We start from the raw sequence: 15175 nt of genomic DNA, 5'->3' as shown, positions 1-15175 counted from the left end.
GTACCATAAGAGCTGACAGGATGGTGGGGCATTTGACATGATGCTAAGTACTAGTATTCATCACATGGTAAAATTCTGAATTTGTTCTTCATTATCTCATTCTTTTCTGATGTTGCTTCTCTTAGAACTTCAACCTGCAAAAGCGCTTAGTCCTAAATCAGTGGTAAGCTGAAGATGCTGGAAAATTATCATTCTTTTCCTGCTGGTGTTTTAGAATAGTCATGGAACTTACAGAACTTTTGTCTTTTTGGTTATTAAGTGGTCTTTGTAACAACTGAAATGCTGCACTTTTCTAAAATCTGATGTACTGAAGAGGCCCACCTGGCTTTAAGTTAAACTACCAGTGGTTCCTCAACGTTTAAAGTGTATAAGCGTGCAGATATGTGTGAAGTGTGGAAGTCTGTGATAAGACCGTGATTGCCCATAGGAATAGCAGTCAGATTTAGAGGAGATGTGGGAGTTAAAAATTTAGAGCTCAATCTAACTATTCTAGATATCAAATAACTGATGTTGCATCAATAACTAACAAACATGTGCCACTAAGAGGAATGAGAATTGCACATTGCCTTGCCTTTGTTCTTGCTTTGGTGGGGGCTGGTGTCCTCTGAGGATGAGGCATGGAGAGAAGCTACTAATGTAGTTACACTTCTGGAATTACTGCAATCCATTTTTGTCATCTGCACTCCTTAGGGGCAGAAAATGAATTGTAAATGAGGTCGAGCTATTTATGCTTTATGTAAATTTCAGGAAGTTAGGTAGTGAATTAAACTAATGTTGTCTTTAACTTGACTATATTCATCTCATCATTAAGAGAAATTTAGATATGACTGTTTAGGAAGATGTTTCCTTGTAAAATATATAGAAGATATATTAAGAGTCTGCAATTTAATTGTAGGTGAACACTATTTTTTAATGAAAGAAAGTAAATCAAATACTTTGACTAAGTTGGGAAGTCTGACAACAATTTCAGCAGCAGTCTGTGCTTCATGAATGATAAAATCTGGGTAAGTTATGAGATTGTCTGGAAAACTTTCATGATCCAAGTTCCATCCCATTTAAAAGATGATAGCTAACAAATGAAAAGATGTCACCAGCTGTGGTAGGCAGGAGATAATATGCAGAGTGTGCAAGTCCATTTACAAGTGATTTTTTTTTTACTTTTCTGATAACAAAAGAAGGAAGCTTTTTATTTGTGTATTTTTTGTATAGACTATGTATGCTTTCTGTAATAGCCAATTTTGCCCCTTTTCTTCTTCCAGAGTCAAGATGAGAGATATGCTTTCATTGCTGAATGGTACGACCCAAATGCTTCACTCTTTCGGCGTTATGAACTTCTGTATTATCCGAAAGATTCATCAATTGAAATGGTAAGGATGTAAGAAAAAATCTGTTGCCATAAATGTAGTATCCAATTAAATAGTTCATAAAATGGCAAGTCACTGCCTATGCCTAATAATTTTCCAGGTAAGAAAATTTAATTTAAAATGTATCTTGCTCTGTTTCTAAAATGAAAAGAAAAGCAAGTGAAGCATATGGAATAGCTTCTGCATTTATGATTTTTTTTTTTTCTTTCTTAAAGCTTGCTTTGGTGTGGAGAGATTATTTTCATAAATCTGTTTTCATTCAGTCTCTACGTGGGTTTCAGAATTGAAACTCAGCAACTCTGGCCTACTGCTTGAGAAGAGTAAGCTGATGCTAATTCCAAACGGGAGACTAAGCTTCAGCAGGAATTCCAGAAGTCTCTGAAGAGTAAACTGTAAAAGGGTCTTACTAAAATAGAGAAGATGGTAAATTTTGTTTAATGAGAGGTAGGACATTTCAGACAGTGAGATCCAAATTTTTTCATCAGTGGTGCTTGCACAGACCTTTTTGACTTGTCGTTCATACAACTAATCCCATTGCTTATTGACAGCAGTGAAAACCAGCATTTTGCAGTAGCAGGCATGTGTATAAAAATATAATATGTACTGTAAAGATAATCCTCATGCCAACCAATGCTTTGTGCTTCCTTTTAGGAATGATTAAATGGTAGGGATTAGACTGTTCCAATTCTTAGTGAAGAGTCTAAGAATAGCCTAGATTTAAATTTTCACACTTAGGAATTTCATTATCAAATTTTAACTTTCCTGCTATAAAAATTGACTGCAGAAATAAGAAATCTAGAGGAATTGGCTTTTTCTTACCCAAACTGCTCCTCACTGAAGCAGTAATACCCAGTTGTGTGAAAAGATGCACTTTGCACTGATTACCAAGTTAGGTCTTTGTATGATGTCTGTATGTGAACAGTTTTTAAAATGTGAGGTTTCTAATTTTTATTTCCCAGAAACAGTGTAGCTGATCAGTCAGGAACTGTAATAATCTTCCTACACAACCATGTGTAGGCTGGCAAAATTGTTGTTCATTTCACCTACATGTCTCAAAACCAAGAGCTTCCAAGGTGTTCTTGAGCTTCTTAATGCAGTACCTGTGTCTTGGCAGACTTTTGCATTTTTTTGGTGTGCTCTTAGGTTAAAGTAGTGTGGTGTGTACATGGCCATAGACTGCATGTGGGCAGCACAGGCATTAGAAGAACAAAAATGTGAACACCCTTAGAGAAATAATATCTCAAAATCACTTTTGAGGATGAGTTTGTGGACAGATATTACATTTAGAATTATTTTCTGGAGTTTTTTTAAATTTCTGCAGAACTTGGTGCTTTTTTTTTTTATTATTATTACTGCCTTATTCTTCTGCATCTTCTAGTACTTTCCTGTGCAGATGGCAACCTGTTCTTACCTCTAACATATCTGAGAAGGGAGGTGATGGTTATGAGCTAGCTTTCCCCCACGTATGAGAAAGATGTTTCATCCACTTCCCCCCCATCCCTGACAACAGCTCTCCCTTATCACACACCTCACCGAGGTGGAGCAGAGCTCTTGAAGGCTTGTGTTATATGAAGTCCTGAGCTTAACTTTTCTTTCTGTCCTTCATGTCTTGCTTGGTGAAGTAGAATGCCAGTGGGTATACTGAGAGAAGTTTCCAGCTTGCTTTGCTGCTGTAAGAAGACAGCATAGATTTTTGTCCAAGGACAGCAAGCAGTTCTTTCAGTCAAACTGGATCTCTTGACAGAGGCCCCATTCTCCAAGTTTTCCATAGATCACAACTCTCATGGGGAATTCTTAAAGACTTAATGTTTCTTTCTACAAGAGATTTCCTAAAAAGAGATAAGAAATCTTTAATAAGGACAGATTGTTGTCAGAGAACTATTTTGTTTTGGGTAATTTACTTCTACATGTATATGGGCGGGAGTGGAACAGTCCAAACAGTTTTATATTTCTTCTGCTGTGGCTTATCATTAAGTTTATAAAAAGGTTTTTTAAACATATTCAAAAGTCCACTCTAAAGAGGAATCCTTTAACACAGGTGGATCCCCTCTTCTTTTTGAGAAGAGAGAAGCACCTTGGGGTGCCTTTCTAGCAACCATTAGTGAAATAACCAAGGAAATACTCAGACTTTTGTTCAAGATACTGAATAATTTGCTTATGGTTGAGACAGGCTAATAGGCTTCCTGACAAAGTTCAGGTGAAATAAGTAGCCAAATTCAAGTTGGTTTCTTTGATTTTTTTTTAACCATGTTGTCATTTCATTCCCTACTGCACTTGAATAGTGAACACTTAGTAGGAGCATATATGAGGGGCTAAGGACATTTCAGGAGGGAAGGAGTCTTTTTTACAATCATACCTCAGCAGAAGGCAGTATCAAAATAATTTTCAGTTCTTTAATCTGCAAAGTTTTGGCTATCCTGAAAACAATTAGAATTCTTCTAGCCTTCTAACAGGACTGTATACTCACTTTTCAGAACATGAAATTTTGCTCTTAATTTTTTTTCCCCTCCCAAATTTGTGGGAATGATGTTCTTTCTTTTAATGCTGTTCTAATGGATACACCATTGCAGTAGAGGACAGCACCTGTAGGTTGAGACAGAAGGGGAAGTTTGGCCTGAAGAGGACAAAGCTCTTCCTTTCATAGGCTTCCACTTCCCCAGGAATTGAAAGGCATCTGTAATATCTACTTGCAGAGAAGAAACTGTTCAGCAGGTTGACTTCTGTGCTTTGCCAGCCCACCCAGAAAAGTACACAATAATGTCTGGCTTCTTGCTTGGAGTGATAATGCAACTGAATTGTTCTGACAGGCTTTTGAGCTTGCAGCTCTAGGCAGTGAGAACATCTTAGCCGAGTGTTGCAATCATCTCTCCGTCCCTAATGCCAAGTCTTATGCAGTCAAATAGCGTATAATATCACTGGAATGATGCCCTGAAGAGCAGACCTGCCAGTGTGTATCCTGCTTGTTCTGGTGTGAGCCACTGGGCTTGCAAAACAGCACAGATGTGCTGGGAGAACTCTCAGTGAAGCTGAGCAGAAGCATTCACCAGGAACCTGAACCTTTTATTACAGCTTGAATTAGAACAAGCAAATTACAAACCAGAAATTTTCAAAGATAGCTCTTAGCCTGAGACTGTTTAAATGGAATAAATTTGTAATTGTGGTTTAGACTTTTAAGCTTTCTTGGTATACCTGTAAGTTCAAAGAGCTTGGAATTAAGTTGATTAAGTGATCAGATTCAATCCCACAGTACTATAGAAATTTCTGACAGTAAAGATTAAGTTGAGTTTGCCCACAACTAAGTCTCATGCTTAGGTAGATTTTAATCTTGTTTTTGCTGCAGTACGATGTGAAGAACCGTCGCACGTTCCTGAGGCGCACCAAGTATGAGAGCTTGCACCTTGAGGATCTCTATGTGGGCAGCAAAGTCACTGTGTTCTCCCGGCACCTCACCATAGTGGACTATGGGAATCTGTACACGTCTCGCAAGCTTGGGAGCCGTGAAGAAAGGTGAGAAGGGAGATTTTGGAATCTTGTGGTTGGGGTTTCGAAGTAGATGTTTGCTAGAAATGAGGTTTCTGTACTAATGTGGGCAGAAGAGGAGATGGCTGCATGTTTGCATGCAGTCTGGAGGGATCTGATTTTCTCATGACTGCCGAGAAGCAAAGTGGTACATGCTTGTGGTACTTCAGATTGTCTATGGTGTCAGCTGCTGGCTCCTCTAGGTATCTTGGGAGAGAGGAGGGGGAGGAGGAAAATGGGTTCTATTTGGCTTTGTTACTCAGCCAGGGCAGGCAACAGTAGGGTTCTTTTGATTTGTGGATTCTCCTGGGGCAGAATTGATATGGTAACTAATGTGTGCTGGGCTTGAAAGGTCTGGACCTTGTGAAAGTTGCAGCTGTCTCTCTGGAATATGTGCAGAAGCCTAGTGCCTCATTAGTCTGATCTACTTGCTGTTAGTAGTAATAAATGAAAATACTAGAGGACCACTCCCATTCTCTGTTGTTTTTCCTCACTATGGAGGTTTTTTCTGAGAATTTTTTTCAGATTCTCTGAATCTCTGTGTGCGTGAGAACAGAAAGTACAGTGTAAGAATGTTGGTAAAAATTACAGGCTTGTTTATTTATAATGGATGAAGATAAGACTCATATTTTTGATTTAAAGACTTGCTTTGGAAAAGACTTTGAGAAGCCATTTGAGAGCACATATCAGGACTGAAAATATGAGGACACTAAGGTTAATTTACAAGAAATTTACATCTGGTTTAATGGCAGTGCAGGTAATCTCTGAATTTACAAATTAATACACTTCTATAATCTCCTCCAGCCTTTTTGAAAAGAACACGGAACATTTTCTTAGGTATGATATTCCAGAGAGTCTTAATCACTTGCTCTCTTGCTCCTTCCCAGTAAATGGGCTTGTTCTGAATGCTTTTTGGAGAGTTGTACATAACCAGACATAGAAGAAGAGCTGCATGTTTTAACACACATCTTTGTCTTAACTGCACAAAAAAAATTGCTGTGAAAATGCCTGCCATTATGTCTTTCCAGAGGTGTTCTGGTACTTCTCTAAGCTGGGGTTGGGCATGATGAAAGGGCAGCAAAGGAGGTCAGGAACACAAAGGGATGGATTCTGTATATGTGGGTACTCTTTCTGTTCCTCAGTGCAGCTTTGGGTAGATTATAAAGATTTGGTAGATCTTTATATCAGTGTAAAGTTGTATATTTCCTGCTCTGCCTAAACTAACATAATGCCTCGTGCTCTTGCAGTGCTCCTGCAGTTATACCAGGAAAAGGCAGCTAATGATAAAATGACATTTTTTATTGTAGGAAGCGTTGCAGTCTACATGGCAACACTGTAATTGTGTTGGTCTTAGGAGGAGGCAAATTTTTGTACTGCTCTACAAAAGGAGGAAAAGGCATTTATGACATGTCAGCTGTTTGGAAAACATTTTAAGAATGTTGGCTGAAAGATAACATAGATATTCAAGTGGTTTTGCACATTCAGAATAGCCCAAAGGAATGTGCCTTACTCAGGCAAGGGATCCTCCAAATTCACTTTCTTCACAGAAGCTTTCACTGGGGAAATAGGGTCATATTAAAAAAGTTTCCGTGAGCAAAACAGTTGCATGTGAGTTATTTGTCTTTTTGGCCTATTCATAGCAGGTTTTACAGCAGTTATTAGATGTCATAAGATTTATGCAGTGCGTGATAATTCCCAAAATAATCTGCAATTGGAATTATATTAATAATTTGAAGGTTGCTGTATGAAGCAAAATGTTTCTCTCTTTTTTTTTTTTTTTCTGTTGTATTGTACGGGACTATGGCAGATCAGTTTGACTTTGGAAATACATTCTTTGGTCACTCAATGTGTGCTCAGACAGGCTCGGTAGAGGCTTTTGAGGGAGACTGTGGAGTGAATATAAAAAAAAATCTCGAATGTTTTGAGTTAGGAACCTTTATTTTTGTCAGCAAAACAAGTAAATGTGACTCTAGGTACATGAGATACAAAACAGATGCGTAGAAAAAGGCTAGATTTGCACAGGCACTTTCTAGAATTAAGCTAGAATTATTAAGACAGTTTTATTTCAGTTTCTATCTCTACTTTTCTTAAGTCTTGGGTCTGTTTTTCAATATTGTTGTGTGCTGCATTTCTGTTCTCTTCCCAGTGTATCATAAGAAAACTATCACAAACAGTGACTAAAATGGTTAGATCAGCATGTGCTTACTTACAGTGTGCGACATAAGGCATCACTGGCAGGGAACAGGGCTTTCTCTTTCTCTATCCTTTCACTTGTGATCCTGGATGGTTGTAACCTGAAGTAAACATGTGTCTGGCCAGTGTGTCCTGCTTAAATAGGCATTACTTAGAGTCAGTATCACTGCTGTTGAAAATGATGTTAGAAAACTTGTGTGTCACCCAGAAATACTTAAGTTCTGTTTTGAGTGGGATATGTTATGCTTCTAATCATTGACATAATCAGCATTTCTTCCCCTTCAAGACATAAGCTACTGTACATGCAGCAGTCCTATTATTAGAAGTAAGTAGGTCTCAAAAGCATAGTCACAGCATGCGTTGTGCATTGTTCCTTTGATCAGTTCTCATTTTCTGTCGTTTCAGTACTCATTGCAGTACTGTCACACAGTACTCTGAAAATGAGCTTAATTTTCCTTCTTTCTCCTTGGCTCCTAACTAAGCTGTTTTCAAATCTACACTGCAGACTGCATCATGCCAAACCCCATGAAACGTATTCCTAATTAAAACTAAAAATAGGGCATATGAATCAAAATCCAATCTCAGAAACAGTCCTCAGCATCCTGAAGTCTGCTTTTTGTATCCTGCTTGCTTCTGAAACGTTAAAGTTTAAATATCAGTGTTATTGCAGTTTGTATTAATGTCTTCTAGGTAAATTGCTTTATCATGCAATATTTCTTTGCAAATTTGTAGGAATTACACTATTACTAAAACTCTTGAAATTAGAAAAGCAAGGGACAATTTATTTCTAGCATTACCAGTCTGTCTCAAACAACCTGTGTAATAACATAAACTCAAAAAAGTGTTCCTTGAGGAAATGCAAATGGTGCTGGAGATCCCATTCCAGAGGTTTGATCCTTATTGTTGGTGGTAAATGACAGTACTGAGAACTTCTTGTACCAGCATGCAGGTCATGCATTGTGTGATTCTCATTGGTCAAACATTCAGCTGCTCCTCCTCATGGGCCTCAATTCACGAGGTACACCCTGTGATATGATAAATAATATCATAAAATGAGGGAGAGCTGTGAAATCCTTGGGGAAGAGGTGCCCAGGCTCTAAGGCTGCATGGAGTATGCTGGCAAACTGTTCAGTGTTGGTGAGCGGTCAGCTCTTCCTGATCTGAAAATGCAGTTAAACCAACTTTAGCCTGCACTGCAGTGGACTGAAGCACAGTGTTAGTTGACTGCTTCCATGCAGTTTCTGGCTGCAGCCTTAATTCATCAGTCTTTTTGTATCGTTCTTCCCAATGGGTTTGAGCCTGAGGTGCTCTGTGTATGGGAGCTTTGTGGTGCTTGAGGAAATTTGTTTGTTTTGGAGCTCTGAAGGTCATCTACACCTCTCCCTTAATTGCAGATAAAATGTCTCATATGTTCAAATCTTCCTGATTACATTTCCTGGTCCTAACACCTCCCTTGCTCTGCATTTGCTGTGAAATAGTCTGTCTCTTGCCAAAGCATCTGTCAATCTGAGGTCAGTTAAGGTTCAGAGCAAATGTAGTGGAAGTTCATCCATCTCCTATAATCTCAGCATATTTGCCCTGACTGGAATATGTTGCTGCTAACCTAAGGGCTGCTTTCCATGCTATGCTGGTATATAAAATAGGAAATTTGCAATTATTTGTCTTTCATTCAAGGAAGTACTGCAATAAAAATTCCATCTTGGAGAACCTTCTTTATTGGAAACAGTGTAAAAGATGGAAGCTGCTCTTTAGGATTGTCAGAGACGTGGCGCTTCTGAGATGCAGGGTTGAATAAATCTGTTGGTTTGTAAGCCAAGCACATTTGAAGCTGACTCACCACAAGATAAATGCAAATAGAAAATGAAATTTTACAAATCTTCTTTCGGTGCTTGTTATTTTTGATTAATAATATGTTTTGTGCTGATGGTGTTCTTAGTGCTATGCAAAGCTCACTAATAAAACAGTCCTGGCCCTGGGGATGTACAGTGTAAGAAGATAATTACCTAGAAGACAGGATGTACTTGGAAACAAAGATGTGGGGGAGAGTGTAGAGATTTTTGGGTTTATGTCCCTTAGAATATAGAATATAGCTGTCAGTCAGTATAAGAGATTAAAAACCTCCTCTTCCATCCTTTTATTGTGTCTATTAACAGTCTCAGCTATTTGGCATGCACATTCTATACCATGAAGTTTTTATACTGTACCAAGGACAAGAGGATCTTCTTCTCATAGAGGACTTCAAGTATTTTAGAAGTATTAATAAAACAATTATTTAACTTCGAGTTTTATGGAAGAGGCACATATTTAAGTAATATTTTTAACAGGAATTTTAACAGCTTCAATTTTATTTGTATGATTAACATTAGGGAAAAAGGGAGCTGAGCAAGCATAGGGAGAGATTAACAATTCAGTTGTGTTCTGACCCAGACTGAGGAGCTGTTGAGATACCAGTTATCTAAGGAAGAAGTGGTCAAATTGTGTGCTCTGAGAGCAAAGGGAGAAGTTGGTAAATAATAACTGCTGGTTGAACATTGTGAGCTGACTTGGGTTAGAAAGCCAAGGAAATTAAAATGTGCAAAGCTTGTTCTTATCAGAATAATGTGTTGCACAGGCATTCAAGAACTACATGGAAATTGATGAGACACTGGGACAGTGAATATGTGACAGTGACAAAATTTTTCTCTTTGATGTGCTGTTTTTTTTGTCTGAATATGGACCAAACATGCACACCAAATGCTCTAAGGAAAGTTATGTTGGCTGTACCTCTCTAATATATTTTTTTTCCTCCCTAGAACACTGGCTTTGATTAAACCTGATGGAATGCGTAAGATGGGAGAATTATTTGATATCATTATTAATGTTGGATTGACAATAACTAAGGCCAAAATGATGCTGCTTTCAAGGTAAGGATTTTTTAAGGTCAGCTCTATTGTATCTAAATATTTTTGCAGTTAAGAATATTCTCTAAAGCTATTCTGTGTTGTTCCATGCATCATATCCGTTTCAGTGAGTAAGAGAGGTAACTCACGAAACTCATCAGTTTCATAGTTCTGTAGATTTCTGAAAGTATTTAGAGATTTAAGCTAAGTATTAAAAAGTGCTGTGCAAATGAGTATGGGTGATGAAATATGTCATGTCTGTATGAATCCAAGGTGGCTACCACAGCTTTAGAAATCCAGCAGTGTTTACTACTGACATGTCTGTATGTCCTCACCTCAAGGCTTCCTCATACAGATGGCATTGCTCATTATAATAATGTTGTCTTTAAAGTATTTGGTTTGCTTGCTCTCAGTAAATCTGTTGTCTTAATTTTTGCTCTCAGATTTTTGCTGAAAGGCCTAGGCAAAGCAAGTGATCTTCTGATGGTGCAGGGTTGGACAGGTTTTACTCGTGCATCTTCCTAATCCCCCAATCTTCAGTGTTCTCCACTTCTTAATGAGCCCCAAGATGTAAAAGAAGGCATGCTTTAGAGGAAAGAGAACATAAATTATTTTATCTTAGGAGACTTTCCCAAAGTTACTGCATTAGTTCTCCATTGCTGCTTTGCCAAACCTATTCATATGCGTCATGTTTTTGGAAAGAAAAGCTATCTGTCTTACATAATACCATTTTCATGTATTCTTATTTTTATGTGTGAGGTCAGCAACAATTTTCTTTCATTTCAGAACCTTTTTGGCTTTCTGAAATACTGATGAAATAACTATAAGACTTCCTCCTCTTGTCTCTGCTTGCATGTGCTGCAATATCTGATGGTACTGGTCCCATATCCTCCACCCAACAACTCCACGAGTTCAAACATGTTTCTAATGTTTCTTTGCAATTCATAATGTCTTTCAGGCTAGCTTTTTTTTTTGCTTCCTCTCTCCTGCAATATGAGAGATTTGATCCTGAAGTGTTCTTTTGGGTGATGCTTTATTTGAGTGATGTCTGAGAAGTCAAACTATTGAGCCAAGTCATGTGATTTAGTGTTGACTCATGTTGAAGAGAAGAAATGGAGACTTGAACTTTTACTGCCTACTGCAATATAAAAATTTCTGGTTGTCTTGTATAATTGAAAGTAATTATTAATAGGCACAAGAATGGGCTGTGATACTGAATGAATTTAAATAGTGTCTTGAGTGTTTTGTGGTTTCTCTGCATACTATCTACTCCGTTTCTTGGGACTGTGCCATTTTAAAGTGATAGAACTATGGCTTTGCTAAAATCTTCTACCCTTAGATTTCTGCAGGGTTGCTTGTTCAAATCATCATCATCGTCTACTGCCTTCTTTAAAGTGATTATTAACAACATTTGTCTGTCAATCACTGTTAAGTAGATTCATGCCTTCTGTAAAAGTTGTAGCCAAGATATGAAAGTGTGGGCAGGCACTTGCTTCATCAGTCTCTTCCTTTAATTCTGTGTCAGTTCAGTCTGTTATACATAGGTGAACACTGTTTTCCATTATTTGAAAACAGATAACTAATAATAAAATTAAAAAGGAACCAAGTTACACAACACAACTGCACTTTGATATTTATTTCAGTGGGAATTGTTAACTGAGTGGTAGAGCTCAATTCGTTTCAGAAACAGACCTCTCAAAAACTTCTTTGCAATCAGAAATGGTAATACTTAATCTCTTCACATACCTTTTTCATATTTGCTTTCCAAAATTCTTTGGTGAATTAATTTCAGAAGAGCATTATCTGGTGAAATAATGAATTGTAGGCAAACTTTTTGCAGAGTATGGGCTTGAAGTATGAGATTGCAAGAGTTCCTATGTCTAACATAATTTTTACATCATGCTTCTGCCTTAATTTGAAATGGAAGGGAAGCAAATTTACTGTATGGTTGATAAAAATATTTTGGATTTTGAATGGCTCATACTTTTACTGAACTAAAAGCAACAAACCAGGAATTACTCAGGTTGTTTTGATAAAAAAGCTGGAGAAAAATGTTACTGTTCAAACATTGATAAATGTTAAGAAAATTAAATTCTTCTTATGTTCTTCTTGATGTTATTTCTTTCCTGTGGCAATATTTGGTTTAAGTCTGGACTGTAAATGGGAGAGAGGTGTCAAAAGTTCCATTTCAGATAACAGAACTATGCCTTTGTTCATACTTGGAATCTGTTATTTGAAAAATATGTAGGAAATTTCTGTCAGTAAAAGAGAGCTGCTGAAAATAAGCAAACTCATGAAGACCAGAAAAAATCAGAAGACTGTGCTGCAAGTAGAAACAACTTTCCAATTTGGAATTTCACCCTACAGCCCTGCTTTATTATGAACTCTGTACCCAGAGTAGAGGTCAGCAATATTGCTTTCTGTCACCTGTCAATCCTCTTGAAGAGCTTGTCCTTCTCTACAAATTCTGGCTTCAAAAAGTGACACACACCAGGATTTGGAGAAAGCCAATACTGAGCCTGTGTTCTCAACAGGAATTCTGAAGCTGCACAATAGCAGGTTTAGAACTGAAAAACTCCGTGGATTTTTCTAGCTGTTACTATGCAGAAAAAGCAGTTCAGTAAGCAATAGTAAAATATGAGAAGCAGTTGGGGAAGAAGACAGGGAAGAGAATAGGTTCGCTGGTGGGGTGAAAAGCCACAAAATGGTGTGTCCATTGGTGGATGGATGATAGCTCTGCACTGTGGTGGTCGCCAAAACCTGTGTAGCTGGGTAGCTGAGCCCAGTGCTGGTGGGAGCAATGCAGAGCTTGGGAAGCGCCACCACCCTGTCTGAAAAGGACGTCTTTTTGCTTCCAGCTCCTGAGGAAAGGCTGAGTAACAGCTGTGCTACAGACACACAGGGTATGCCTAGTAGCCTTTGTCTGGCAGTGTAAGGAGACCCGTCACTGCTGAAACCCCATTGCTTTGGAGGAAAGCATTGTGTAGTCACTGCTGTGTTCCCTGAGGAGACTGCAAGACCAAATTGAGTTTTGAAGTGTGAAAGTGTGGAAGAAATCCAGTTTTAATATGGAGGGCATTGTGCTGCCTATGCAACTTGTAAGATTTGAGGACACTGAGTGATATTTTGTTACACTAGCCTTGATAAAGAAGTATTCCAGTGGAGCAGATAAATTGTTTATGCTTTAAAACCATTCATTTACCAGTATTCCCGCTCAAACTGATGAATGATAAAACCAACATAACAGCAAATAAGCAAGAAGGTGATTCTGCTGCATTTATTTCTCAGCCTGAGAATGTAGGGACCATCAATGACCCTGAAATGGGCTTTAGTAAATCCTTCTCAGAGCAGGAGAACGAGGAGTTGTCAGCTGTACTGATAGTCACACAAAATATCAAATTTAAATGTAGTTTCTGTTTTGGGACATGAGCACCCAACAAGTTGTCCAGCTTAGGGAGACATTACCTGTAGAAATATTTATGAATGATATTTGATTGAATGATAATTATGGTTTTCAGGTGGGGTTTTATGTGTGTGTGTGTGTATGTATGTATGTATGTATGTACGTACGTATGTATCTATCTATCTATCTATCTATATATATATGTAACTATATCTGTGTCTTTTTACTTTTTCAGAAAAGAAGCAGCTGATTTCTATGCTGATTATCGAGCAAAACCTTTTTATCAGTAGGTATATAAATTTCAGCTTGATGTGTATTAAGCTTATTTATTGAATGCATGAAATTAATTTACCGTATTTGATGCCACAGGACCATCTGAAAATCAGAGCTTGTCTTAGTTGAGTGGAGCCCTTTGCAAAGCATGCATCTTTTTTTCTTCTTCCTCCAGGGAGAGATCCTTATTTCAGCTATTCAGGATTTTAACTCACACTTTTTACAACCCAGTGGTATCAGGGGAATGTCTTTTGTCTCTCAGGAGTGAAAATGCTCCTAGCAGGACAAAACTTCAAAGCCAAGAGAAGGGGTATCTTCAGGATCAGAGTGGAGCTTGCAGAATTAGGGGAAACACTTAGTTGTAAGAATTGATTTTGTAACAAGTATCCCAAATCATAAATAACTGAAAGGATAGTTCATGGGGTAGTTTTTACTGTACTGCTACCCTTGGACAACTGTCAAACTTGCATGATGCTAGACTGCTCCACCTGATGTGAGAAAGCCTTAGTCTTTCCATAACTGACCAGATGGACGCTCATGACCTATAGACTGAGCTGTTTCTACTTTCCCTGAAAGTGCCAGCAACTTTCTTTTCCTCCCTCTCCATTGTGCATTCTGCCTCTTTAGGGAGAAGTGCCTTGTGTTTTTCAGCCATATTGGTTGTGTGGGTTTGCACTGATGTGGTTGAAAGACCTGGTTTTAGTACTGTCACAAAGTGCTTGAGAATTAGCATTGCCAGCTGCTCTCCATCAACAGCAGCTGATTTGTTGTGGGTCTAAACTCAAAGCCCTTCAGAGAGACATGGCCCCAGGCTGTGTCTGACCGCATTGGAGGTCAGAGAATGCATGATTTGGAATTGCCTTTTCTTTGCTGAGTAAGCCTGCTTGATTATATTGATAAATAATAAGAATTTTGCCTGAAGTGTTATTTCACAGGTGTCTATATATACTAATGGTAATTGTCTGAGGAGCTGTAGCCTTTGTCCACTGTGATGTGCGTGTTTCCCATCCTACAGTCCTATTGGCTACCTCTTCTGTATAGGATTTTTCTCTAAATTAGAAATAAATAGCTCTCTAGAGCATTCCAAGTCAAGTAGAAACAAGAAATTTCAAGGCAGTAAAGTGTGAAATCTACAACTCGTTTATATTTGATGTTGTATCTTGTCTTTAAATTCAGATTTAGTTTGCAAGTTCACTAGTCAATGTAAGTCTAGTGAATAGTAAGGAAAAAATAACAATTCTATTGTTTGGAAAATAATGGTTTTCATATTAAATATTTTTTAAAAAAATAATATTCAAGGATTAGTCTGCACGGTAAATAGTGTTATAGAAATTGCTTTTTTCTTGGGTGTATGTATGTGTACTATTTAACTGTCCTAAAAAAGCAGACTCTGACCAACAGAACCTGACATCCAATTGCTTTTTATTGTGTTCTTTGTGTAACTTTTAATAGTTTTGACATTGTTTCTTTTTCAAAAAACTACTAGGATTTCTCTTCTCTTCTTGACCAGTGATCATTAGGAAGAAGGTAGTTGGAGAAGCATG

At 37.9% G+C, this 15175-nt stretch overlaps 1 protein-coding gene across 4 annotated transcripts in view; it reads left to right on the top strand.

The window, feature by feature from the left end:
• NME7 (NME/NM23 family member 7) overlaps positions 1-15175 on the top strand; it is a 91430-nt gene that overhangs the window by 17571 nt on the left and 58684 nt on the right. For 3 of the 4 annotated variants that reach the window (XM_039717930.1, XM_039717931.1, XM_039717932.1), the window contains 4 exons: positions 1260-1367; positions 4705-4871; positions 9869-9979; positions 13594-13644. In XM_039717930.1, coding sequence (XP_039573864.1) covers positions 1260-1367; positions 4705-4871; positions 9869-9979; positions 13594-13644 — 437 coding nt within the window. Of the gene's footprint in view, positions 1-1259; positions 1368-4680; positions 4872-9868; positions 9980-13593; positions 13645-15175 lie in introns of all 4 variants that reach the window. The other variant, XM_039717929.1, reaches the window with a different exon arrangement.

This window comes from Passer montanus, unplaced genomic scaffold, assembly GCF_014805655.1.
Source record: "Passer montanus isolate IOZ18808 unplaced genomic scaffold, ASM1480565v1 scaffold39, whole genome shotgun sequence".
Lineage (NCBI taxonomy): Eukaryota > Metazoa > Chordata > Aves > Passeriformes > Passeridae > Passer > Passer montanus.
The sequence above is the reverse complement of the archived record's forward strand: the minus strand, read 5'-3'. Positions and strand labels throughout refer to the sequence as shown.